The following is a 27,668-nucleotide window of genomic DNA, read 5'->3' on the forward strand; positions in this document are numbered from 1 at the left end:
GAAAATTATATATAAGTAAGAAATGCCAAGTACATCTCGAAAACTTGCCGTGCAATATCGAAATTTGATCATTTTACTAGTTATATTGTATATATAACATTTGAAATTTGATCATTTTATTTGATAAATTTTATCAGTTTATGTGTTAATATATAACATGTGAAAAGATTAATCTATATTTTTTACTTTTAGAGAACAATATCAATAAAACTCACTCATATAATAACATGTGAAAAGATTATTCCAATTACCACCTGATGACATAACCACACAATTTAACCTACACTCATATAGTCATATTAGTTGTAAATTCTTGAAAAATCCATACAAAAAATTTTTGATTTCCTTTTTACATATATCAGGATTTTATTATTTAAATTTAATATAATTTTACGTTTGGGAGGAATTCGTCGAAGTTTGGTAGATATTTTTGTGTTGATATTACAAAGACAGATGAGTATACACGCCCTTGCGTGAGTTGACATACGTGAGACCGTTTCTCTTCTTCTTTGTCCAACAGACAATTATGGATAAGAATTAACAAAAAAGGAAACTCATTTAACTTGCTCCTAAAAAAGCCAGATTACAATTTACATCCGTTGGCAGTTGCCCTTTGGCTCGTTAAATCCCCAGTCCATCCTCTCATCACGGCAAAAATCACGAGCCCTAAAAGCAACGGCTGCGATTACATCACCACCCCAACAAAAATAAAAAAATCATTTGAATTAATAATCAACATGTTTTGGGTACAACATATCCAAATGCACAGTAGAGCAGGTGTATAAATATAGCAAAATATATGCATATACACACACATATGCGTGTGTGTATATATGTGTGTGTGTACGTATATATTCCAATGACACCTAAGTTGGTAATTGGGGGGGAATTTTGGGTGCCCTGTATTGATCCTCAAAGAATAACCACCTTCTAAAGATATCCCATTTTTCAAATTCTCTCTCTCTAGAAATTTGCCCTCTGCATTTTTCTTCCTTCTTCTCCTTCCTTCTTCTTCTTCTTCTTCCATCTCTTTCTCCCTCCACAACCCAATGTAGTGGAGTCTTTTCCTCCTTTTGTTTTCAGGAAGGCCTCTTCTCTCTTCTTCTGGTTTAGTAATTTGGGAAACTCTGCCAAGCCTGAACCATGACGGCGGAAGGTATGCTCTGCTCCTCCTCTGTTTTCAGGTTTTTTTTGTGTGTTTGCGGCGGCGGGTGGGTTGCAAGGACACTGGGGCCCGGCTGCGAAAAATGAATGGGAATTTTTGGTATATCAACCTGAAAAAGCAAAAGAAAAATCTAAGGCGAAAAGTTTTGATATTTTGCAATCTTTCATTGTTACATACATTTTTTTTCCAACATTGTTGTATTTATTGACTCGAGGGATGTTCTAATTAATCTCATTTAAATTACGAGAATGATGGTTCAAAATTGGGCTGCAGAAGGAGGAACACGCTGTTTTAGCCAATACATAGTCTAATCATTCATTGTCATTTTTGTCTTTGTTTTTGCTCTTTTTTTTTTCTTTTTGTTCATTTAGTAACGATTTGGTGGGGCATTGCAATGGCAGAGACCTTAGGAGAAACGAAAGGAAACCCAGAAATGGAATCAGAGTCACAAGGCGATCCGAGGAAGATCGAGTCGTGTGAAGACGAGCCGTCGCCGAGGGGCGTGTTGGAAATCCCCATTACGGACTCGGACTACAGCGGCAGCAGCTGCGGCACATCTTCTTGTTCCGAAAAGACGATGGGCCAGACGCTAATGCGAGACATCAGCATTGGGTTGCAGATGAGAGGCAAGGGAATGTTCGATGCCTTGAAGAAGAAGTCAGCGTGGCGGTTTTCGACCATTCCCATATTGGGTGCCAGCTATGAACTTTCCAGGAGGAACTTGAGGAGGAGACTGGCTCGGATTTGGAACGCCGAGGATGAGGAGGAGGAAGGAGCTGATGGGATGTCCGTTACGAAGCCGTCATGGAGGAACTTTGATTATGCTGAGCTTGCTGCTGCTACTGCCAATTTCAAACCTGGTGAGCCTTATTTTCGATTTTGTTATTCGCTTGTGAATAGAATTCTTATTGAGTTGTGATTGCATGGTACTCGGCAGAGAACCTGATTGGCAAAGGTGGGCAAGCAGAAGTTTACAAGGGGTTCTTATCCAATGGTACAATTGTAGCAGTCAAGAGGCTAATGAAGAAAGAGAAAGAGAAAGAAAACGAGGATCGAGTTGGCGATTTTTTGGCTGAGGTTGGGATTATTGCACACATAAGACACCCGAATGCTGCTCGCCTACTTGGCTTTGGCATCGACAGTGGTTTGCACCTTGTCCTGCAATTTTCCCCACACGGCAGCTTAGCTTCTCTACTCTTTGGTACCGGATTTGTCTTCTAAGTTTCTTAATCTGTTTTTTTTTTCCTTCCAGTATCGTATTTCAGTTTCGCTGATGAGAAGATATTCTGCGTATCAGGTACAGCAGAATGTATGGATTGGAAGATCAGGTTTAAGGTAGCAATTGGGATAGCAGAAGGTTTGCGATATCTCCATCACGAATGCCACAGGCGCATCATTCACCGGGACATCAAGGCCTCTAATATATTACTAACCGAAGATTATGAAGCTCAAGTATTCTTTGTGTTCTTCCGGTCTGGTTAACTTCTCATATATGCTTCTTAATGGATTTTCTAAATGTAATCGGAGTTCTATTTTACTGTTACTGCAGATATCTGATTTCGGACTAGCAAAGTGGCTCCCAGAGAAATGGACTCACCATGTTGTATTCCCTATTGAAGGCACATTCGGGTTAGGGCACAGTTTCAATTGTCCGTCAGTTATGATTGCTAACTTTCATCTGTCGTAGAGATTTTTAGGCTAACAGACCTTCAAATTGTTTCAGGTACTTGTCTCCAGAGTACTTCATGCATGGAATTGTCGACGAGAAGACTGATGTGTTTGCATATGGGGTTTTATTACTGGAGCTCATAACAGGTCGCCGTGCAGTTGATTCAACTCAGCAAAGCCTTGTGACCTGGGTGAGCATCTGTTATGTAAAACTAAATAGCATTTTTATCCCCACTTTTGCCTTTGCCAAATGCTTACGGGTGCCAAAAAGGGTTAGAATTAGGACAGCAACGTCATTGTATCATTAAATCTCAAGTTCAATAGCCAATTTTTCTTGTGTTATACACAGGCAAAGCCGCTTCTAGATGCAAGTAATATGAAGGAGCTAGCAGATCCTCTGTTAGAAGATGCATATGATCCGATTGAGATGAAAAGAGCCATGGTGACGGCTTCAATGTGCATCAGTCATCAATCCACAAGGCGTCCGTATATGAATCGGGTATGATCAGTTTCTTGTTTCCGGTTAATTTGTTTTCCAACCGTTACGCAAGATGGACTAACGATGCAAATTGGTGAGAGTGCAGGCAGTGCAGATGCTAAAGGGCGAGGATGGCGTCGCAGATCAGTTGAGACAGAGGTCTACAGCAGTGAGATCACTGGTCCTAGAGTCTTGTGACTTGGAAGACTACACTTGTTCGAATTACCTCAGCGATCTCAACCGCCACCGGCAACTCGTGTTGGATCAGTAGACTGCCTTTGCTTTCCATTCCTCTTTCTCCTGCAGCCTCTTGTTGTTGTTGCATTGTCAGCTGTTAGTGTGGAAGTTTTGGGATTGTAGTACCCCTTGCTGTGTATCTCCTCAGGCTCTCAAATTGAAGCAATTGTTGATTGATTGCTACATATTTGTAGAGAATACTAGGAAAAGTGGCATTCTGTTATCGTTGCGGCATGGTATGTTATGTTACCAAACGATCAATTGGAACATTGTACATTCAAACGTTGAACGCCATCAATGCTTCACTAGTTGAACGATCGTGATTGATAACCTGGCAACATAACATGTCGTAATATCTCAAAAGGAAGTTACTTTTGTTAGAACAAGGTGTACCCCATGATGGTTGTATTTATGTTCTCTCATCAAGTAAACAGTTCCGAATCAAGTTGAAAGTCTTCCTTGATCAATTTGTTTCTCCATCTTTGCACTGGTTCATTAATGTAAAAAAGGACAAATTTGGGACCAAAAAGAAAATAAATATTTGTAAAAGCACCATGCACATCATTATGCACAAACACCAACCGCTAAGTTAGCCACCAAGGTTCAGTTCGCCTCTGTTCTCTGCGACAAACTCAAATCAACGACCCAGATCCAATTGGATAACAATCAACCTATCACTGTTTCAATCACAACCGTTCAATCTAATGACACCAGAGGTGGTGCTGCGGGTCTGCCTTCTGATCCTAACCCTAGCGGTGTTCTTCGCCATACACAAACTCTCCAGAAACGCCCTCACCAAGCTCCGAACCAACAACCGAGCCAACCTCCAATCGACCCGCCACTTCATCCACGGGTCGCAGCTCCTGTACCGAGCACGGTCCACTCCCCACAAGGCCCAATCCCAGGCCCACGCCAAAAACGCCTTGATGGAGGCCCAGAAGGCGCTGTCTCTCTCGCCCAGGGATCCGGGCCCACACATCCTCAAAGCCCTATCACTCGATCTCTTGGGGCACAAGACCTCCGCGCCGAAATCGCTTGACGCGGCCCTGTCGACGCCGTGCGTGAAGACGCTCTCTGAGAAGGAGCGCGGGGACGCTCTGGTGAAGAGGGCCGAGTTAAAGCTCGGGCTGAACCGGAGGCGGCGGGTGGACTCGGCGGTTGAAGACCTGGTGCATGCGGTCAGGCTGGGTCGGGCGGAGGGGGATGCGACGGCGTTTTGTCTGTTGGGTCAGTGTTACGAGTGGAAGAGGATGAGGAAGGAAACCAGAGAGGAATTTGAGCGGGCCTTGAGGGTTAATCCCGGGTCGGATTTGGCCTGTCAGGGCTTGGATCGGTTAGGACCCTAGCCCATGAACTTGGTATAATTTAGTAGATTGTATTACGTCTTCGTGTTTAAAAGCCCAACAAGGCAGTATTTAGCTAGGTTTCCTTCCAATATTTTATATATTTACTAGAGACCTCTGTCGTAGCCGACGTAGATTAGGCAAATTGGTTAGCGTCTCCTTATAGTTCCAAGCTGTTTAAGTAGTCCCACTTAAAAAACTTAGATTAGGCAAGTTGGCTAGCGCACGCCATATTCAAGTTTAAATCATTCTGATGTAGTTTCATACTCGATAAAACAGTAATAACAGTAATACTAGGAAGACTAAAAATTTGTAAATTAAATGATATATCACTAATAAAAATAAACACATTCATTAATGTTTAAGTAATAATTTAATCAATTGTCGTGTCATTTAATTTTCAAGATTTTATCCACAAATATAATCTCTCCAACATCACATTCGTTAAAATATCATCTTGTCGTAGCAAGCTGAGATCAAGGCAAGTTGGTCAAGGCTGTAACACCGACGTCCGAAACGATGCGAAAATCTGCCCCTTATCCGATCTGATTTCACATATTAAAATATGAAGCGTGAAAAGACATCCAAAAGGAAAAATTCTTAATAAAGTAACAGATAACACGATTCAATATTTCCCACCTTAGATACAAAACCCAGCTTCCTACTCTATCCAGAACTTTAACCTCCAAACAAAAAACCTCCTATGCCCTTCCTAAATCCTAAATCCTAAGGTTGAGAGGTGGATTGGAGTGAGGGTCAGATGTTGGTCAGCCAGATAATGTTAGCGGCTAACATGCCAAAACAAGTACTGTTTAGTCAGACCGGGCTAACATGCCAAAACAACAAGTACTGTTAGTCCCATCGCTGACGAGTACTGTGGTACTCCTATTAATGGGATTGGTGATTAGGCCAAATGTAAAACTCAGCTGGCTGCTGCGGCATCATGTTCATCTGAGTTGCAATGTTAGGGTTTAGTCCACCAGAATCCAAAGCGCCATAGTAGTTTGGCTGAAATTGGTGGAAGAGGTTGTGATAATAAGCGTTGGCAGCTGCAGCATCGTATGGAATCCCGCATGGTATGGAATGAACTGGCTGCATGGCAGTGAAATTGATGTTGCCACTGCTGCATTGAGGATGCTGCTGATCATGATTCACAGATGGTTTCTGCTCTTCAGCTTCGAGTGAGAGCTTTAAGCGCTTCGCTGCCCCACCAACAGGAAGAGAACTCTTGCCAATAGCTTCAACGTCATATCGGTTCATCTCAAAATTTGTAACTGCATTAATGCCCCTAAACTTTATGGCCGCTATATCATACGCCTCTGCTGCTTCCTCTTCAGTAGCTGTCGACAATAAATGGTCATGGATTATCAAAATGTGCACATTAACTCTCTTCCAAAGACCAAGAAGCATCCATGGAAGCATCCAATTCAATATGTGGTACGTTATCAGACTAATCCAGAGAAAAACTAAACGATAAACCGAGTATATACAGCTTTCATGCTTGAAAATAAAAATTAAGATGAACTTGGAAGTCTTGAATGGTGTCAATTAATGAGTACGTCTCCCTGCAGTAACGTTTAAGCCAAAAGCAGAACTATATAAAAGGTTTGAATAAAACATGTAAGGTAAAGGTGTTACCAAATGTTCCCAGGTATAGGTCTTTGTTCCCGGCCACACGGCCTATTCTTGCTTGCCATCGTCCTTGTTGATGATGCCTGCAAATATTAAATTGAACCGTGCATGGATGAATATACTAGTTTATGCAACATATATAACAATCCAGGTTTTAATAAACACAATATACAGCAAATATTGACAAGGAATGATTTGAAAATAGACGTACTGACCTTGTAACTCCCCTGTAAATAGAAGCTCCTCTTGAAAAACCACTGCTTTTCCTGCAAGTGAAAAGTTGGGGAGAAATATTTAATTAACCGCATAACAGACGGAAAAAAAAAAATCCAAAGGGGTCGGTCGGAGCAAACCTTCTGAGAGAGGCGATGAATTCTTGCTTGGTCACATGCTTCATATCTTCCAGTTCTTTGCTGTAAGTTGAAACCTGAGAATTCAAAAACCAAATGCTAAGTACTTTGCAGTCCACTTCTCTGTCAGATATTTTCATTGCAAGAACAAAAGAATATTCTAAATATATTAGAATTAACAATATATGCATTACAGGAAAGTTGGTTGTTGCAGTAGGACCCCAGTATTTCAGAGCAGCCAAATCATAAGCCCTTGCTGCCTTATCTTCCTTGTCGTATCCACCTGAAACAATTACAGCAAGTTTATTAACTCAAAAAAGCAAGTTACAAAATTAAAAGTAAATTTCTTTTTGTTCCAATGTAAATAAAAAGGATAAAAATCTTACCCAAGTAAACTGTGGAATCGGATCAGATATTGAATGACAGCAAGATTTCCAGAATCCCACATTTTATGCAAAAAGCAAAAAGATTTCAACATCAGCTTAAACAGCAGTCAAAATTATCAGCTAAGTAGACTAGCCCTTGATCTAACTAATAAACAATAATTATTTCTGAAAAAAAGGTAAGTGAATTTGTCAAAATAAGGAGAGATTTTTCGGTGTACCGGGTACACCAAAAACCCTCACTCATAATGGTGGACCCTACCCTCACTTATTTTCCAAAATAAGGAGCCGTGAATTGCTTGTGATAGCTGCCAAAAAGTGAGACCTAATCTAAATAATGACCCGCATACATAGACTTGGATTTAGCCAAGTTTACTAGAATACATATGCTCCATGCTTTGTACTCAAGTTCGAATCCTGCTTACCGTGGTACAGATAAAATTAGTGTTGATTATTTATCAAAGTACGGATGTGAGTCCCAATCACTGGTAGGTATATACTACAACTACGCATATGAAGTTTATGAAGTATGGACCAGAATCTCGGTCTGGCACTTTTATCAGGGTCCAGTCCAGGGAAGTCACTCTCAACAAGTTCTGGCGTTAATAAAGGAGTATAATAATAAAATAATTTATTCAAGTGGGTGCTTTGGTCAAACCCAAAACTGTAGAGAGGGAGATGAAAGCAAAAGCAAAAGCCAAAGGTGAAGGTGGTCAGAAAAATATCAGTCATTGAGCTCTGCAATCCAGTAAATTTGCGGATGAGAGAACAAAGAGACGTAAGAAAGAATGGAAATATAAAAAAACCCAGATGAAAAAATGGCGGCCCATCCGATCAAATCAAAAACTGATTGAAAGAAAGAAATATATTCAGAGAAATGAAAAGGAAAGAAATGATGGGAGACTCAGAAAACAGTAATCTGTGGTACACAGATAGCAGCATTCAATCAATCATGTGTGACTAATGAAAAAGGAAACCCTTCCCCCTCTATAAATTTGACCCATTGGCTTTCCCTTTGTATATTGCATGCAATCTTCTTTTCAGTGCTACAGTTGTTTCTCTATGCATTACGTATGTTGTACGTACAAAAATTATATTCTACTCTAAAAATATCTTACGTACAAAAATTTTATTATGCTTCAGAATATATCACTGAAGATATATAACGGCAAAAAATCCCGATGTATAAGAACCCTAGAAAATCCCCATGTACGTATCCATACGCACACAATAATATATGTTTTAGAACTGTACACACAAAATGCAGAAAATAAGAGAGGGAGAGAGAGAGAGAGAGACGGACCTTGACGCCCCTTCCGGGCCTGACCCTCTCTTCTACAGCTGTTATCCCATAGATGCGCTTCATATCTACCCGTCCACCGGTGTCTGCACCAAAAATACAACAAAGAGACTCAGAGTCAGAGATACTCTTTCTACCTTTTAAAATCAATATTTATTTATCTCTCATTAGTTAAACTATTCAGTCAAATCCTCAAACCCCGCAATTTACACAGAAAGTCGACTTAAAAGCCCAACTCCCTTTAATTATTCCCACCAGATGCATGCATTCCCACCAACATTAATCAAAAACCCTATTAACTAAAAACTAAAAATATCAACATTATATCAATAATCAATCAATTAATTAACCGAGGAAAAAATGGGATTATGGGATGGATTTATTCTTCTGACCTAGTGACCCCTCTGTAAATTGAAGTCCTCTGGCCAAAAGTATCAGCAATCTTCTTAGAGCCGTCGTTGTCGACGGCAACAATGGCCTTCTGATCAGAAGAGCTCTGAGTGGTGGTGACACCAAGCGACAAAGCATTCGCCGCGCAGCTCGAGTTGTACACCCCTAACTCGTTCCCGGTCGACTCAATAGAATGACCCGCGAACTCGGCGCAAGCGAGCTGCTGCTGCTGAGTCGTCCGGGCCATGGACGCCGAGTCCTCCACCTCCGAACCCGAGTTGGTCGAAAACGCTTGGAACCCAGTAATCGCCTTGAGATCTTCCTGGTGCTGGTGCTGGTGCTGGTCGCCGCCGAAGTAGGCGGAGCTCTGGTCGTAGATGTGAGTCATGGACGACGAGCCTTGGGTCTCTGTTTGGCTATCAGAATAGCGCACCATCGATGACGAATCGCCGAGAAAGTCCTCGAGCTTCGGGATATGCTGGGTGTGGTTCTGTGGGTCGACGAACGGTGACGGATTTGGTGAACCGGACTGGCCCTGCTGCTTGCTTTGGTCCTCACCGTCTGCGAAAAACACTTGGGATTTTGGGTTCGTCGGCCACCCTTAAAAAAAAACGAAAACTGTTATTATTACGCACATGCAGTTAGAGATATAGAGAGCATTTATATTTTCTTGCCAACCAAACAGAAATTTCTTGTAGTTTTGCTCCGATTCACCTCCCTCGTCAGCCAAACAGATTACAAGTTACTCGGATTTTCACGTGACCCAAAAGTAAGATTTGAGTAGGCGATTAAAACCCCAAAAACACAAAAAAATTTTTAATCATATTTTCCCAGTGAAGACTCACCACAAATAGGTAGTAAACTATTTTCTCGGCAACCAAACAGAGCACAAAGAAATCTCGATCGGTCAAAAGAGAGCACCCACTTACCGTTGCTGGCATAGAAGTTGTCGAGGAAGTAGTGGGGGGAGGCGGTGGAGGACGCGTCGTAGGGGACGAAGGGAGATTGATCGGACTCAGAGGACCTCAACATTTCCATGGGAGACATGAGAGAGAAGGACAACCAATTGCTCGCTGGAGCCATTGTATTTGTATTCGACTAATAGACGTTTGGGGTTTGCTTTTTGTCAGCTTGTAATAAATCTGAGGAACCAAAAAATGGAAGGATCGTCACAAAAAGAAAATAATTAATTAAATTTTCTCAGCAAACAAACAGCCACTTGAAAGAAAAAACCAACTTCAATTTTTTATTTTCTAATTTTTCTCCCACTCACCCAAAAAACTGAAACTGCCTCGAGCGTTACTGAAGTACGATACTCACGAGGTTAGGTTGATTAAGCTGGCTAATTAAGCTTGATTAAGGACTTGTAAGCACATGCATGCAAAACCCATTTGGGTTCTAGCTCAAATGCTTCAAAGTTGAGCTGGGTTTTAGATAGAGAAGTTGAAAGTTGAAGAGAGAGAAGGTGAAGGAAGAGAGACGCAAACGAGGAAGTTGTGGGTTAATATAAGGAGAAAAATAAATAAATAAATAAATAATGGGGGCGGGGGAAGAAATTTTGTCTGAAACAAGTTGCGGAAGATCCGGGCTGGGCTTTTGGGCTGGCTGGGAAATATGACAAAATTTGTTAGGGTTGGTTTGTTAGTAACTTTAAAATAATTCAATTTTTTATTATTTTTACCAAACTGGCCTTTCAATCTTATCACTCTACTCCAAAAGTTCTAACACTTGTCTCACATGCAGCTTTACTTTGTTAGTCTATCATGTCAGATCTATAGTCCATCTGCACCCGCTTCCAGTCTTTATAGACCCGCCACCAAGTTCAAATTCTTTTTACACCCGCTCCTCATTAAGAATTCAATACTTAACTTTTTAACTTTTTACTTTTTCTTTTCAACTTTAATTACTCAGAATTACCAATTTTTTTTAATAGACGATGTTATCTAACTAAAGAGACGGAAGAAGTGACAAGGATTAAGTTTTATAATAAGTTAGTAATAATATGGTTTAAATTTATTTTTTACGAAAATAGAATCTAAGACCTTTCACTTATAAATACAGAAAAATACTATTAAACAATAGTACTAAATGACTAATGAACACGATTTTAGTAATGGAATTTATGAGAATTTACCACACAAAACATAAATAAACAAAGCAATCGAATTTAATGATTTCCCTATTGAGGATACTAAAATGACAATTTTAGTAGAAAGTATTTTTGTTCACCACTATAAATTATGTTGCATGTTTACTATACATCTCACCATCTGTCACGTGTCCTTTTGCTTAATTTTGGTTAAATTTCGTATTAAATGTTTTTGTTTTCAAATTTGAAAAATATTAATCAAAATTAAGTGAAATGACACATGACAAATGATGAGGTGTATGGTGCTCTAGTATATAGGTTATGCAATCATAAACTAACATTATCGTTTAATGATGCACTTAGTACTACGGTTTAGTGGCATTCCTCTTCACTTGTAAGTAAGAGGTCTTAGGTTCGATTATCGTCAAAAGCGAATTTGAACCATATTATTGATAATTCATTGTAAGGTTAAGCTCATCCCCTCTCCCTTAATGTAGATAATATCGTTTGTTCAAAAAAAAAATATTTAATTCACCAAAAATGCCTCATATAGTGTTTAGCAATAAAAAATGAAAAGTGCTTTGGGTTGTAAAAACACTTGAAATGCTTTTCGAATAAGCTTTATGAAACACTTGCAATTTTCTAAAAAAGTCAGTGCGCTTTTTAAAATAATGGATCATGTTGGGTAGAAAATCTCCAATAAGCGAAAACACAATTGCAACCCGAAATGTAACAAACCTCCGGCGAAGAGAGGCACTAGTTTTGCCGGCCAATGGTCCTCTAATTTGAAGTTTGTAAATGTCATTAAGTTGAATTAAAGAAGTGAACTTATAGCACTCAAACTGTGCACTATGAATTGTTTGTAGATTAAAGTATTTATGTTAGATTTGGAGGGAATCGTAAACTTGCCGATTTGTGTTTCATGCGTAAGTGCAAACATTTTAAGTACAATGTTGAGTATTAGTTTTTAAACTTATCACAATGTGGAGCAATGAGCAATTTTGTTAGAATTTTTTTCTCTTATTTGTCTTTTTAATTTTTGTTTTCTTTGATTGAATCACATTATTTCAAGCCTATTGTGAGGTATTAATTATTGAAAAAAAAAATTGTACAAAAAAATTAATTATTAAAAAACAATGTTTCTATGGTGAAAATACCCCTGCATTAATTTGGGATATTTTTTAACATTTTTGTTTGGAGGGCATTTTTGTCCAAAACATTTTGGTGAAGCCCGTGATCCAAAAAGAGGATGTTGGTTTTATATATAAAGATATATATATATATATATATATTAAGGGATAAGTAAAACATTAAAAAATGTCCTCTCAATTAAAATTTCAAAATAAGATAATATAAAGGTAAATAAATTAAATATATATGACACACCCCGACCGAAGTCAAGGTATTCTGGCCAACACCCGAAGGTGACGTAACCAAAAAGGAAGGTGATGCATAAAATATGGATAAATTTAAACCAAAGCTAACATTTATTTAAACTAATACAGAGTGTAAGATCCCACATCAATCAACGGAGAAGGGGTGATGTGCCTTATATGTACATACTCCCCTCCCTATAGCATGAGACCTTTAGGGAACTCACTGGTTTTGGGTTCCATCGGAACTCTGAAGTTAAGCAAGTTTGGGCTAGAGCAATCCAAGGATGGGTGACCCACTGGGAAGTTGCTCGTGAGTTCCTAGAAACAAAATCGTGAGGGCGTGGCTAGGATCCAAAGTGGACAATTTCATGCGACAACGGAGCCGGTCTGGGATGTGACACAGAGAGTGCACAGTAGTGAGAAGAACCCACAAAACACAAGTGTTCAGAGCATAGATGACATTACAACATGAATAAAGCAGTCAAATCTAGTTAAGGTACTTATTACACAATCGGAAATAAGCTCCTACATTTATTTATGGAAATGTTAGAACCGCCAGAGACCCCTAGTACGCCACAAAGAATTTAGCTAATTAAGTCCTGGAGAGGCGAAAAACAGAAAGGTGAGTGGGCAAAAAAAAAAGGTTTATAAAACACATTTATTTTCTGAACATACTAACCCCTCACCGTAAAACATGTATAGTTTCCAGAAAATCATACTACGTATAAGTATGAAATCAAATGTAAATCAACAATAATTCCATAAATACGCCAATCATAACATCTCAATCGTAGCATAAGAAAATCAGGTGCTCATCAATCTATGTTAACACACGAGTTCATGGAGAAGGATTCTAACATGAACATGACTGGGTGTAATCATAATATACGCTCTAGTACTACAATCACATGAAGACTAGCGCTAGGCACATCATATACAAGCCCTAGTTGCCTATTGCAACCTAGGAGATAATTGGTACCTACAATGAATCCAAGGTGCGCGTGCGGTGCAATGTGAACATACACGTGAAGCCTGGCCCTGGCCCGAGGCAAGTACTACACCGGTGCAAGCATGCATGATGAGCAAGTATAATGTATATGAACATGTCATGACAATATATAAATCCCAACAATATAATGGCATTTTTAAAATTAAATAAAACATGGCATGATAGGCATAAAATCAATCCAAAAGCACTTGTGGAAACTATAAAACTTTATGTATAATATATAAAAACAAATACCCACTCATTGATGCGTAGTTGGATCGTAGCCTTCTAGCGTTGCTTGACCTCATACCTCCTCGGGATAGTTCTCTCATCTATGTGAAACAGCTATAGTAATTAATTAATTAGGACATACACTTAAAGGCTAGGAAAATCCCCCATAGTTTGCTCAAACGAAGGGTTTAAATATGCGAAAACATTCTACACGATGTCACGAACCCATACATGTCAACCATGTGCCACCTGAAGGTCAGACGCGCCGCTAGGTCGCGGCCACATGTGCGGCAGAATCCTCAGGAAATATTTCGTTAAATTTGACGAAATATTCCGTTATATCTAACGATGTCAGAATATTATGTTAGCCTAACAAAATATTCCTCCTTCTTCTCCGATAGAGCTCCACCGCCATCTAGTTCGCCGGAATTTTGAAAATTTGGCCAGATTTTTGTAAAAACTTTAAAACTCCATAACTTTCTCATTTCTCAACCATTTTTGACACACTTCATATGGAAATGAAGCTTGGGAAGAGAAGAACAAGTTTGTACCTTTTAAAAGTCCAAAAAGTGGACAAAAATGGACTGAAAAAGCCTCGAAGGTCTCAGACCTATTTTCGTCGTCTCAAAACTGTGTGTTTTCACATTGGCTCGACTTCAAACTTAGCTAGTGACTTTAGGGAGTTGTGTAGATGTTTCCAGACTTTCCAAACCTTGCAACTCGAATGGAAAATCATCAGAGAACTCACACCCAAGTCGAAGCTCTGAGTTCCTCCGAGTTGGATGCTCAAAACTCAATCATTTTTTAATCGGTTCATACGGATGGACTCGTGGTGATGAGGAAAGTATGATGGTGGTGGTTTGAGGTCCAATATGTGAGGTTTGATCATGGTGTTTGTGTTGCAGAGGGAAGAAAGAGGCTCAGTGTGAAGGAGATAAGAAAAAAAGATAGGGGTTTTCTGATTGGACAAAAGGGATAGGGAAGCTGTCTGATTGGGTGAGAGAAATGAGGAGAGTGATTGATTGGTTGGTGTGGGAGAGCAGGTCATGAGACAAATTTAAAGAGAGAAGTGATAAGATTTGGTGCACTTTAAAATTATACAATCCGGCTCACATTATCAAAAATAGTAATTCTAACACTAAATAATGAACATACACGTGTACAATTCTACCCGTTGTTGACGCACTTTAACTAAGCACAACTTTTTCATTACAAATCTGATTCGGGCCTAACTCTCGCTTACGCATTCGTAACAACGAATATTATTTAATTACGATAATAGTCAAAATAAATTAAAAGTCGAATAACTACATCCACGTCAGGTGCCACTTTGCCAAAATAAATTAAAAATCATCATTTTTCACACTCAGAAAAAAAATTACCTGAAAAATTAGGAACGGATCATCACAATATATATATATATATATATATATATATATAAAGGGATAAGTAAAACATTCAAAATATCAAAAATTATCTTTCTCTCAATTAAAATTTCAAAATTCTCACTTGCACACCCTATGCATAACGGGCTAGACTAACAGACGTATGCAAGTGGTAAAAAATTTGATGTACAAGTACGAAAGTAAGACAAAATTTTATGGGTATGTAAAGCTGAAAATTAAAAAACTTGACTGTAGCAAAAAACTCAATAATTCATGAGGTATACTTATGTTATTTAAATTAGAGGATTTTCCTTCTTTCAAGTGGACTCCATTAGTACAATCATGCTCTCTTAACATCCTCATTTTGAGGACATGTGAGAACCAAATGTATATTAGCTACAAGATTATATTAATTTAGATCCAAAGGTTTAAAATATTGACAACTTAATAAAGCAAAACTAACTTAAAATCCATAAACCATTAGAAAACCTTTTTTTTTTTTTTTTTAATAATTAAATTGTCGAATATCTTAAGCCTTTGAATCAAAACTAATATAATCTTGTGACTAATGTACATTTGGTCCTCACAGGTTCTCAAAATGAGAACCTTAGGAGAGCAAGACTCCCAATGGTAAGCTAGTTAAAACTTAAACTAATTTTAATTATTTCAAATTATAATTTCTAGCTAGCGTAACACTTTGATGCTGTTGCAATTAAGCCAAAACAATCAGGTTTATATGTTTCATTTTTCTACTACATTCTCTTATTTTGTTATAGCTTTCCTACTTTTTGCTTAGAGAATTTGATAGGAGTATATTTATGCGACTTTGTTAGCTTGTTTTCTTGCATTTAGTGAGTTAGTTTCTATTTATTATAGTGATTTAGTTTATTTTCGTATTATTGTAGGTCCAATTGGTGAAAATGACATAAAGGGCTAAATGGAGCATTTTGGAGCAGTTTTGGGCTTAGATTGGTTAGCATGCGTGTGGAGCATAATGGATGGACGTTTTTGGAGTTTTACATGTGCTAAATATGTCCTACAATTTGGAGAATCAAATTTGGAAGCTTGGAAGACAAGGAATCAGTTGAAAAGAAGGAATTTTATCCAATCTTATCCAAACTAACCTTATCTAATCCTATCTTATCTCATCTTATCTAAACATTATCCCAATTTATCCAACATTATCTCAGATTATTTCCAGCTACAAAAGGAGTCCTTATCCTATTCTAAATCCTTCCTATTTGATTCAAGGAGTCCTAAAGCAATGCAAAGACCCTATCCTTTTCCTCCTTGGTTTTTGCCGAACCTTACCCTATATATTCACACATTGTGCCGCAATTTAGGGAGAGAGAGCTTTAGAGAGAATTTCAAAGATAAAATATAAAGAGTGTCGCAGCTTGCAAAGAAGGAAAGTTTGGAGCCGTGCTTGCCATCCAAGGCCTTTGGATTGCTGGAGCATTTCTAGGTGTATTCTATCCTTAGTTTTAGTTTCAATGTTTAAATTAGATTTTTTTTATTTAGTTACGATAGACATGTGGATCTAATTTCGTTTTAGCTAGAGGTGAATTCAAAACCATGAACATATATGTAATATGAATTGATTACATCCAGTTATTGTTTCATAAATCGTGAATGCAATTTACTTATCTGTTTGATTGATAACTTATTCTTGTGTGTTGATTAAGGGGGCCCACTTAGTCTGCATGCATGAATTTGATGCTAAAATATAAGGGAGTTTCACCTAATAGTTATGAACTTATATTTACAAGTAGTGGAGGTTGCTAGTCACGATTGGGTTAAGTAAATTCTTGGTAGGAGTATCATGCAGTTCATAGTTACGAATGATATGTCAATGCTTCTGATTTTCGCATGACTTAATGATCTTTGATATGTATCTCTATTATGCAGTTCATGTAGGGAACTTGATAAGAATAATTTGGTTGCATCGTTGAGTCCAATTCAAAGAATTTAGGAAAATCTTATGGTTAATTTGTGCAGTTCATGGTTAACTTGGGGCATTATCATTTATGGTTTATAGGAAGAATAACTGGAAATCGATTTGTATGCATACGTGTTATGTGTGGAGAATGACCCTCTAGCTAGCCTTTCACCCCCTTAATTCGCCCAATTTTGTGCCCTTTAGTTTGTTTCTACAAGTTTGTTTGTTTAAATCTTAAATTCGTCAAAACAACCCCCCATTTAGTATTTTGAGTCTTTTTAGTTTAATATTCGTCCAAACTTCCCTTTAGTTCCTGTTTCGAGTCAATTTTTAGTTTGTGTGTTTTGAATCAGTTTAGCTTATTTTGAGTAGTTTAAGTTTAGTTTTCTGTTTTCGAGTCTAGTTTAATGATTTAGAGTTCAATTTGTGTAGATTAGCAGCCCTCCTAATCCCCAGCCTAGAACGATCCCTACTTTCATATACTACAACTATCAAAAAGAGGGTTTAAGTTTGTGTGCTTTTTTATATCACATCAAAATTCACTTTGTCAACTAATAAAGGTTAAATTTAGGTTATAATCCTTACAACCAAGGGATTTTAATCTGTGTTTAAGAAAAGAATCAAGGCTATAATAGCAAATAATATAATTTAATAAATTAAAAAATAAAAACTGTCGACATTTCAAAGAATTATCACAACTTTCAAATCACCGCATTTCTTGATTGGTGAACATTCAAACATCTAAGAATATTTATTACGGATTGTTCATTTTGGGTCAATATGTCACATGTAATTAGTTAGAACATTTTCTATGTACGTAAATCCTAAACCTATAAATAGGCACACTGATCAGAAGAAAATACACACTGATTTCTCCTCCACTTTCTCTTGTCTCTCTACTCCCTTTATTTCATGTAGTTTATTTCTAACAATTTGAAGATTTTCATTGTTTCTAGAGGGTTCTATTTTCATTATTATTTTTCACTAGAGTCTATTTATACCTACCTCTAATGTAACTTAGACAAATAATATCGTCACTAATAAAAAAATAACCAATAAATTCTTTGTTTAAAAGGAAAACTAATGAAAATGGCTTGAAAACTTTGAGTTTTAACGAAAAATGACAAAATAAAGGGTAAAGTGAATAGTACTAGAATTGACTTTTTAGTGTAAAAATGTGATTTTTCGTTAAAGTAAACAGTACCGGGAGCTTTTAGTTAACGTTCCCTTGTTTAAAATGCTTATAAATCAAAGAAGCATGAAATTTTTTTTATTTCCTTTTAATTTATGAACTCTGGGATATTTATTAGGATAGTTTTACAAGGGCAACATGCCTCAATAACAAAAATACTATATTATGACAAGGCTACCCACAACTAGGTGTATGGAATAGATCGCAAATGATAGATTGTATTTCAATCATTGTAGAGAATACACTAAACCAAAGACTAACCATCTTTAAAATATTATTTAGAAAATATGTCATTCGATCTAATCATATTGGTTTGGAAATTTTGGGTGCAAATTTGTTAGGCTATCTTCAACCTAAGGCTGGCCAGAGGGCTCATTTTAGCACTATGGTCCTCCAAAAAATTAATATTTTAATGAACAGTATATGGCCATATTTGCCTCCATCTTCAATTGAGGGTCAAAGGGTCATATAGGGCCAAACATAATTTATTATTTAAATTTAAAAACAACAACAACTTAAATTTAAAAATTACAACTTATATTTAAAAACTACAACTTAAATTTAAAAACAAAAAATTAAATTTAAAAACTACAAATTAAATTTAAAGACAACATTAACTTAAATTTAAAAACTACAACAACTTAAATTTAATATCCATAATCAACATCATCTTCATCATTTGCTATTGTAGGAGTATAGTCAGAGGTAAACAATTGCCGCTGGGTCATAATTTCATTTTTTTTTTCCTATCAAAATAGGCCATACTCATTGGAGTGTAATTCAAAGTGTTCCTTTCCATATTCTTATCATCCATTTCTTTTTGTATTTGTTTGGCCCCGTTCTTCATGCCTACAGTTCCTTTCTTCCGCCTCAAGGGAAATTTGCTCCGCCATTAATCGCAATGAGACCGCCACTTCCTGTTGAGCAGCGTAATCATCATTTGCCTTACCCTTTTCCTTCAACCTTTATGCCTTGTTTCGTCCCATAGCCCTAGGTATGGAACCTTTACCCGAAGACGGATTTTCTACCCTTGTTTGTTGAATGGTAGGAGATCTATCTTCATTCATATCTGCAGCTAAGTATGCAGATTCGAACACCGGCGTAGGACCTACTCTATGTTGAGGTGGATCTTTAAATGACACCCACCCTTTACAAATTTCCCAACAACTGTGAAACTAAAAGGGTTTCGAGCTGCCCTCCATATACAATTTCTCCACTTGGCGTACCTAGAAAATATAATTACAAAAATGAAAGGAAATTAATTTATGAAATTAAATGCAATATAATAAATATTTAAAATAAATTGTGAAAACACTTACTTCGTCATAATAATTAGCACCGATTTCATATCTACATGTAGCTGCTAACAGTGCTTGATTCTACATGCATCTGCTAACAGTGCTTAATGCCATTTGTTCAAACTTGGCTGAAGATGTTTCTTCCATCTTGAAGAACAACTCTCGTGGTTTCGGGTATTCGGTGGAGTGGTGTATTTGTAGAACTCTAAATATTTTTTGGACACATGAGTCCAAACACCTTCACTTGTTTGAGAATTCCCCCTCACATTATCTTCCGACACCCATCTATAAGCCTTGCAAAGAGCTGCATCTTCCTTTCGAGTCTAAGCCGTACCTTTTATTGCAGATGAGGCCATTTGAAAATTATTGAAAAAATTGAAGGAAAGATTATTGGAAGAGTTAAGAAAATATAATGTGAAGAATTGAAATAGAATAAAGTGAGATAGTATGGAATGGTGAAAATTATGTGAGATGGTGTAGGAATGGCTTAAGTATTTATAGAAGAAAAAAAGGAATTTTTTAAATTCATAAAAAATAAATAAAAAATAAATTTTTGAATTCAACGACTAGCTGACGTCAGTTAACCGTTGGATTCAAAATTCTCCTACCATTCCTGTTGGATATAACCGACACTAAACAAAACAATCCTGTCGGATATAACCGATAGGTATAATGCAAAATCCAGCCCCGCCCGGGGCTGGCTGGTTGGATTAGGCCAACTGGTTGGCCCTTTGGCCCTTTCAAATTCTGTGGGGCCCATGAGCCCTATGGCATAGCCCTCGGTTGAAGAAGGTTTTCAGGCTATTTTTGGCCCTATGGCCCTCTGGACCCTTCGGTTGGAGATGGCCTTAGGCCCTAGTTCTTCCATATCAGAAAAATAACATATGCTGAGCGAGTTAATAACTCTTGGACTTTCCCTTACAAATTGATTTGCAAGGCAAGTTCTATCCATGAGTTCTTAATAATTGGTATTAAAGCCAGCTTAAGGACGAAGAAAGGATTACAAAGAACCCAAGGTAGATAGAGTGGCCGAACAGAGATGTTGTGCAACTACAGAAGCGTGGTGGAAAGCAAATTAAAAATAAGATTTTTATCACAAATGGTCTTCAAAATTTACCCTTATCATCAAGATGGTCCCTGAAATTAAAAATCAATCAATGTAGTCCCTGAAAATAGGTGTCGCAAATCACTGTGGCCCTTCTGTCGCAATTCTGTGAAACATTTCGTTAAGTGTTGATGTGACACATAAATAGGCCACACAAGATTTACGAGTTTTTATCATAAATGGTCCCTAAAATTGACTCACACCATCAAGATGGTCATTGAAATTGACCTACACCATCAAGATAATCCCTAAAATCGAAAATCGATGAATGTAGTCCTTGAAAATAGGCGTCGCAAATCAATATAATATTTCCGCCATAATTATGTAAAAAAATTTGTTATGTGGGTTTAATAATTAATTAAAAAAGTTGTCTAAATACCTTTTTGCACAAGAGAATTTTTTGTTATAGTAGGATCTACTCGGAAGAGAGATCCCTTCCATAAATTCTTAAAGGCACAAGGCTTAACCAAGGCCTAAGAAGGGGTTGGAAATAGTTTTCAACCAACAATAGATGTACCTCGGTTATAACCTCATTATCTCAAGGCAGACCTCGTCGTTCTTTGAGTCACCAGACCACCAGGGAAGCGCCGAACAAACTCTCCAAGATTAAGGTTGTGAAATTGTTGATCGCCTAAATGTTAATGGTGATGTTCCAGAAGTCGTTGCCAATTAGCCAAGCTGTTACCAAAGGTGATATGGATCCAGGTTCAATTCGATGAAGGGTGTCAAAGTGTGTAAAGATGGGTGTATTGAGATTTTTTTAGAGAATAGGCAGAGGTAAAGGAATGTGGACGGGAGGACTGGGTTTTTGGTTTCACAACTTTTTATTAATTATTAAATTATTAAACCTATTTGTAATTTTTTTAAAGCTTTTTATCACAATTGGTCCCTAAAATTGACCCTCACCATTAAGATGGTCCCTGAAATTGAAAATCAATCAAAGTAGTCCATGAAAATAGGTGTCGCAAATCAATGTGGTCGTCTCGTCACAATTCTGTTAAAAATTCCTCTAAGTGCTGATGTGGCACATAAAGAGGTCCCATAGGTCTTCTTTTTTCTCACAAATGCTCCTTGAAATTGACCTGCAACATCAAAATGATCCCTAAAATTGACTTGCGACATAAAAATGGTCCCTGAAATTGAAAATCGATCAATGTAGTCCCGTATGTGAGTGCCCCAAATCAATGTAGTCCTTTCGTCACAGTTCTATCAAAAATTCTGTTATGTGCTAATATGACACATAAATGGATCACACAAGTCTAATTAAATTGAAAAAAAATTACAAATAGGTTTAATAATTTAACAGTTAATAAAAAGTTGTGAAACCAAAAATCCAGTCCTCCAGTACACATTCCTCTACTTCTGTCTATTCTCTAAAAAAAATCTCAAGACACCTATATTTACACACTTCAACACCATTCATCGAGTTGAACATGGATTCATATCACCTTTGGTGACGGCTTGGCTGATTGGCAACGACTTCTGGGACATCACCATTAACATTTAGCGATCAACATCCTCACAACCTTAATCTTGGAGAGCTTGTTCGGCACTTCCCTAATGGTCTGGTGACTCAAAGAACGGCTAGGTCTACCTTGAGATAATGAGATTATAACCGAGGTGCGTCTATTGTTGGTTGAAAACTATTTCCAAACCCCCTTTTAGGCCTTGGTTAAGCCTTGTGCCTTTGAGAATTTATGAAAGGGATCTCCATTCGGAGTAGGTCCTACTATAAGAAAAAAAATTCTTTTGTGCAAAAATTATTTAGACAACTTTTTTAATTAATTATTAAACCCACATAACAAAATTTTTTTACAGAATTGTGGCAGAATGATCATATTAATTTACGACACCTATTTTCGAGGACTACATTCATCGATTTTCAATTTAGGGACCATCTTGATGGTGTGGGTCAATTTCAAGAATTATCTTGATGGTGTGAGTCAATTTTAGGGACCGTTTGTGATAAAAACCCGTAAATCTTATGGGGCTCATTTATGTACCACATCAGCACTTAAAGAAAATTTTAACAGAAAACTGATGGAAATACCACATTGATTTGCGACATCTATTTTTAGGGACTACATTGATTGATTTTCAATTTCAGGGACCATCTTGATGGTGGGGGCAAATTTTAGGGATGATTGTGATAAAAACCCTTTTTTTTTTAATTTAATTAGACTTGTATGATTCATTTATGTGTCACATCAGCACATAACAGAATTTTTGTCAGAATTGTGACGAAATGTCTACATTGATTTGGGGCACTTACTTGTAGGACTACATTGATCGATTTTCAATTTCAGGGACTATTTTGATGTCGCATGTCAATTTCAGGGACCATTTTAATATCGCGGGTCAATTTCAAGGACCATTTGTGAGAAAAAATGACTTATGAGACCCATTTATGTGCCACATTAACACTTAACAAAAATTTTAACAGAATTGTGACAAAATGACCACATTGATTTGCGACACCTATTTTCAGGGACTGCATTGATTAATTTTCAATTTCATGGACCATCTTGATGGTAAAGGTCAATTTCAAGGACCATTTGTGGTAAAAACCCTTTAAAATATAACATAAGTTATTTAGCGCTATAAAGATTTATATAGAATAAGTTCACCATCATCATGTGTCCTATTCTAATAAATTAATTGCATGCATGTGAATTTTTTAATACATAACATTATATTATTAAATATAAACGCTGCATAACTGTGAACCAAGCCAATGAAGTTGCTATTCTTTAGCGCCCTTCCATTACAGGTGTAGCATTAGGGGCAAGTTCTACTATAGACGATTGACAATATTCCTTCACCGAATTGCGATTTCTTTTTACCATTTAAGGAAGAAAGAAGACAAACAAAAGCAAACGAAACCAGGGAGAAAATACTTTTTACGAGTCATAGGACTCACAGCCCCTGTTTAATTAGTCAAATGAGCAACAACAATGCAGTAGCCTGTAAATATAGCCGATTTAAGCACCCTTTTTCTGCTGTGAAAAGCAGCAAACAAGGCTAGAAAAGCATTTTTGTGTTTTGGCTGGAAATCAGATCCAGTGCGCGACCAGTGACTGGGAATACCGGAAACAGGAAGCCTGATCATTTGGGGTTTTCCACTACAAAATTAATACAAGGCTCCCTCCCCAGCATTTTTTTCTTTTTCTTTTTTTTTTTTTTTGGAAAACCCCTCCCTAGCTTTTATGCCATGGACAAGAATTGTCTGCACTTCCACTTCCGATGCCCTCCCGTGCTCTTCTGTTTTGTGTGGTCACGGTTAAGCCACGTCAACATTTTATATTATTTTTTTTATAGAGATAATAAGACAAAAATGAATAGTAATATAAAATGTTGACGTGGTTTAACCATAACCACACAAAACATAAGGGCACAGGAAAGCACCAAAAGTGGAAGGGCAGACAATCCTTGTCTTTATGCCAAGTGATTCTGGAAATTTTGTTTAAAGCATGCAGTACACGTGTCTGTAGATCATCATATGTCCCTCGAGACTGTGCTATATAAATAGCAAAACCTATAATGTAGTCAGTCAATCTATCTCAATAAATCTGTTATTTATTTGCAATTACTTTGTTTTGATTAATTGTATTTTTTTTTTTTTTTAGTTGTCTCTTGGTAAAATGGCCATAGGAATTAGTGGGTTTTGTTGTGTGCAGTGGCAATACCGCAATAGTTTTAGGATTTTATGGGCGTAGGGTTCGTTGTAAGTTAGCAACTCAAGGTAAAATACTCAAATCACGCTTCGTGTATTTTAATTAGAGAAGTGTTATTGGTACTTTAAAATTTTCATTATACACTCCTCACAAGTGTATTTTTTTTCTTCCAAATATAGAAAGTTTGGAGTGTAGAATGTGATTTTTAGAATGCCAATAACAATTCCCTTTAATAAAATGTTTTTAATTAATTAATTTTTATTATTCTTTTTGATGGAGTACTGTATGAGCTAAAGTAAAGTATTATGATATTGATTATAATTTTCTAAACCCTAAAGTAAAATATTATCTTGCTGACTTGATCATTTTGGAGATTCAATCGCTACAATTAAACAAAACCTTGAGTGATTCTTCAATCAACCTAATTGCTTTTCAACACAAACTCAATTGCTCTTCAACAAAACTATCTTAGCTCTTCAGCTACAATCTCAAAATCTCCATTCAAGCAAACATACTTTTACAACTCTGCCAAATTGCCACCCTGTATGATTCGGTAGATGTGCAATCTTACCACTCTGATTTCCTTTTTGAGGCTCATGTTTTGTACTAAGTTCAATCTAACACCAACAATCTCACGAACTTCTCTAGCATTATCTTGTCCTTCATGGCCTTAATTTCTTAGAGTTTTATTGCTTTCTTTACATTGAAATAAGTTAATTAACATTTCAAGTTATGTAGTCCAGCCCATCGGCCTAGATTTTACTTTTATAATGTTTGTAATTTCGACTCCATGAAATGATTACATATTATTTCTCATTGTAGTTTCATTTTGCTTGTATTTACTTTTTAGGCAAGTATACACGAAATTACTGAATTTTAAGCCCTTGTTTGCTCAAGGAACCAAAAAGAATATAGTAGAATAAGCGTCCCACTCAGTGAACATTTGTTTGGTTAAGACGTCATTGGCGCGTAACTTTCACACTTACTCACACAAACATTGTCTGTTGACATCCTTCAATAGTGGCACGTCTATTCTTTTTTTTTCTTGAGCCATCTCATGGCACTGAGATCGAAAACAATACTTGGGACAAATACGTGTTGAACATCGTGCATAAACGCTATCTGAGTTTTGGCACCAACATTACTCATGTACAAGCATTGCTAGTAATTCTTTGCCTTGTCATGCAATAAAAGCCACGATAGATATGGAACACACACACACGCGCACATATATATATATATATATATATATATATATATATATATATTGTTTGAGAATGTTTCACAAAAACCATTGTTAAACTAAAGGACGATAACTAACCAAATTACGTAGTTAGTTTTTTCATATTAGGTTTGTTCTTGTTTGACTGTATTTAGCTCTTGAAGACTGACTGAGGAGCTAACTAAGCTTGCTTTGCTGTCTCTTTCTAGCTTAGGAAGCTAGGGTTTAGGACTGGTTTATTTGAATTAAACATATTTACGCATAGAGCATGAAGACTTCGACCATTAAAAATACAATACGACACACGAACTACGTAGCACGTAGAGTTGAACTATTTGTTGGGACTTTGATGCCACCATCTAAAACCTGCGCAAGCAAGACAGTAAAGTAGAGCAAAGTAGGTTTTGACGTTTTGTTTCATTTTATTATAATAAATAAATTTACTTAATTAAGTAAATGGGAAACCCCGCTGATTTTGCATGAGACGTCGCCTTCTCTCACTGCGTTCATTAATCTGTTGGAGCATAAGATGTATGACCATTATTGTAAGAGGGACGCCTGCTTCTGGACTCTTGAGTCCTACAAAACAATAATTAAATTAGCTTTTTCTTTTGGTTTTCGGACATGCATGTACGCTGTTTGGCTGCTTTCAATTGTGACAATTATATGCAACCATGCAAGTTGTAAATTGTTTCTCTATATAATATGGAGGTGGGGATCCATTTGCATGGCCATGACAGTATTTCCGTTGAGCAAACTAATTCTATACATCCTCAGCGGCAATCACAACCTTTTTTCGTAGGTAATTACTTGCAAAAATGAGAAGTAGTATACACATTCCTAAATAAACCAAGTTTGGAGAAAATACGTTGAATTTCAAATGGTTCTCGTGGTAACAAAAATCCGAGGTTCCAATCTTGACGAATTTTTATTTTTAATTTTTCTTCTCATCATGGGCAGGAGAACTTGATGAGGTTCTATTGTAAAACCGACGATATGTTCGCAGTAACATATAAAGTAAATAAGACACAATATTTATAAGGTTCAGCAAGTATGTCTACGTATTCAGGGTAACACTAGTGGTTTTTCTCATTATATGAAATAATAAGAATACAAAGATAACTCTAACTATTATTTTCTCTCCTCTCTAGCCTTGATATAGCTTCTAACTCTCTCAAATGGATGATGAGAATTGAACAGGGGATTGAGGAGAACAAAGGAGTTGAAGGTGTTTGCGTGTGCTTTTTGGGTGCGTTTTGGTGTCATTGCATATGTAGGAATAAGGCCACCCATATTTACTTTGACATTGTACTATTTTGTTAGTGTTTACTACTTTCATCATTTCATAAAAGTTCATGTGTCAGCTTCAAGATTGTTCAGATTATTTTTGGTTTCACAAATGCCTCTATACTTGCTATGCTACGTACCGTAAAGGGCAAAAGGTATAAAATTCCCAAGTTGTGTAGGCTAACCAAAAGTTGTTTAGCTTGTGTCAGATTTTGGTGGCCTTCGTGCTAGTTTTATCAATTGCCAGAAATTTTGTGAGCTACTCTTTTGCTTTAGCTCCATCTTCGTTATTCAATTGCCTTGAATGTTCTTGAAATTTTGCTTGTTTGAAGTGTCTTGCAAAACGTTTAGCCATAGAGTTGCGAACTATTCACGCAATTTTAATAAAAGTAGGCGATCTTACCAAGCGTGTCTAGGCCGTGAGTTTTGGCTTGGTGGAGTGTTAAATAGCTGAGTTCATCGTGAGTTGCTGCCCTTGACCGTGTGTCGCTACTTCATTTGTCCTTAAGTCACCGATCCTTTGAGCTGTGTGGCCTGCATCACAACATAATAAAGATATGTGAAACACAAAAGTCGCAAACTGGTCACACCAAAAGTATGTAGTTGTTCGGAAATTCATGGTTAGTAATCCAGGGGGTGTTATGCGCTTATGAGTTTATGGAACTTGTAGGCTGCGTAGCTTGTCAGCAGCTGTTAGAGTTCTAACTAGTTGTAGCAAAAGTGCGTAGTTGTATGGATCTTAGTGGGCAGTAGTTCAGGGAACGTAGTGCACTTTGTGCTTCTTCTGGTAAAGAAGCTTGGGTTCTCGTGGATTAGGTCATAGGCCAAAATCCTTCAGTTAGTTAAGTCAAGTCTAGGGATCCAAGAAGACACTATTATGGCTAATTTTAAGAATGCTGACCCAGGTTGTCGTGCAGCCAATTTGGGTTAAGATTT

General features: G+C 37.1%; 3 protein-coding genes across 3 annotated transcripts; 2 read left to right on the forward strand and 1 right to left on the reverse strand.

Annotated features, from left to right (window-relative positions):
• The first annotated feature begins 774 nt into the window (after window positions 1–774).
• On the forward strand, window positions 775–3,993 carry LOC137720607 (receptor-like cytosolic serine/threonine-protein kinase RBK1). Its single transcript, XM_068459695.1, has 8 exons — window positions 775–1,156; window positions 1,567–2,025; window positions 2,103–2,366; window positions 2,463–2,617; window positions 2,715–2,794; window positions 2,889–3,024; window positions 3,183–3,332; window positions 3,418–3,993. The coding sequence occupies exons 1-8, from the start codon at window positions 1,144–1,146 to the stop codon at window positions 3,580–3,582; spliced, it is 1,422 nt and encodes a 473-aa protein (XP_068315796.1). The 5' UTR covers window positions 775–1,143; the 3' UTR covers window positions 3,583–3,993.
• A 259-nt stretch (window positions 3,994–4,252) lies between these two features.
• On the forward strand, window positions 4,253–4,894 carry LOC137719857 (uncharacterized). Its single transcript, XM_068458857.1, has one exon. The coding sequence runs from the start codon at window positions 4,253–4,255 to the stop codon at window positions 4,892–4,894; it is 642 nt and encodes a 213-aa protein (XP_068314958.1).
• Window positions 4,895–5,322: 428 nt separating this feature from the next.
• LOC137720606 (AP2-like ethylene-responsive transcription factor AIL6) lies at window positions 5,323–10,082 on the reverse strand. Its single transcript, XM_068459694.1, has 9 exons — window positions 9,876–10,082; window positions 8,949–9,546; window positions 8,560–8,642; window positions 7,260–7,268; window positions 7,068–7,156; window positions 6,877–6,950; window positions 6,739–6,789; window positions 6,530–6,606; window positions 5,323–6,231 (listed from the first exon to the last, which is right to left on the reverse strand). Exons 1-9 carry the CDS (start codon window positions 10,027–10,029, stop codon window positions 5,780–5,782), a joined length of 1,587 nt encoding a protein of 528 aa, XP_068315795.1. The 5' UTR covers window positions 10,030–10,082; the 3' UTR covers window positions 5,323–5,779.
• Window positions 10,083–27,668: the final 17,586 nt, after the last annotated feature.

This window comes from Pyrus communis, chromosome 16, assembly GCF_963583255.1.
Source record: "Pyrus communis chromosome 16, drPyrComm1.1, whole genome shotgun sequence".
Lineage (NCBI taxonomy): Eukaryota > Viridiplantae > Streptophyta > Magnoliopsida > Rosales > Rosaceae > Pyrus > Pyrus communis.

What these genes read in the sequence shown, in the direction of transcription:
- LOC137720607 (XM_068459695.1), top strand. An exon ending in AGCAAAGCCTTGTGACCTGG is followed by an intron (nt 3,025 to 3,182) that starts GTGAGCATCTGT and finishes TGTTATACACAG; the next exon opens with GCAAAGCCGCTTCTAGATGC. An exon ending in GGCGTCCGTATATGAATCGG is followed by an intron (nt 3,333 to 3,417) that starts GTATGATCAGTT and finishes GTGAGAGTGCAG; the next exon opens with GCAGTGCAGATGCTAAAGGG.
- LOC137719857 (XM_068458857.1), top strand. Translation starts at nt 4,253, where the DNA reads ATGACACCAGAGGTGGTGCTGCGGGTCTGCCTTCTGATCCTAACCCTA.
- LOC137720606 (XM_068459694.1), bottom strand. Translation starts at nt 10,029, where the DNA reads ATGGCTCCAGCGAGCAATTGGTTGTCCTTCTCTCTCATGTCTCCCATG. An exon ending in CTGCAACAACCAACTTTCCT is followed by an intron (nt 6,951 to 7,067) that starts GTAATGCATATA and finishes TTGAATTCTCAG; the next exon opens with GTTTCAACTTACAGCAAAGA. An exon ending in CCTATACCTGGGAACATTTG is followed by an intron (nt 6,232 to 6,529) that starts GTAACACCTTTA and finishes TATTGTCGACAG; the next exon opens with CTACTGAAGAGGAAGCAGCA.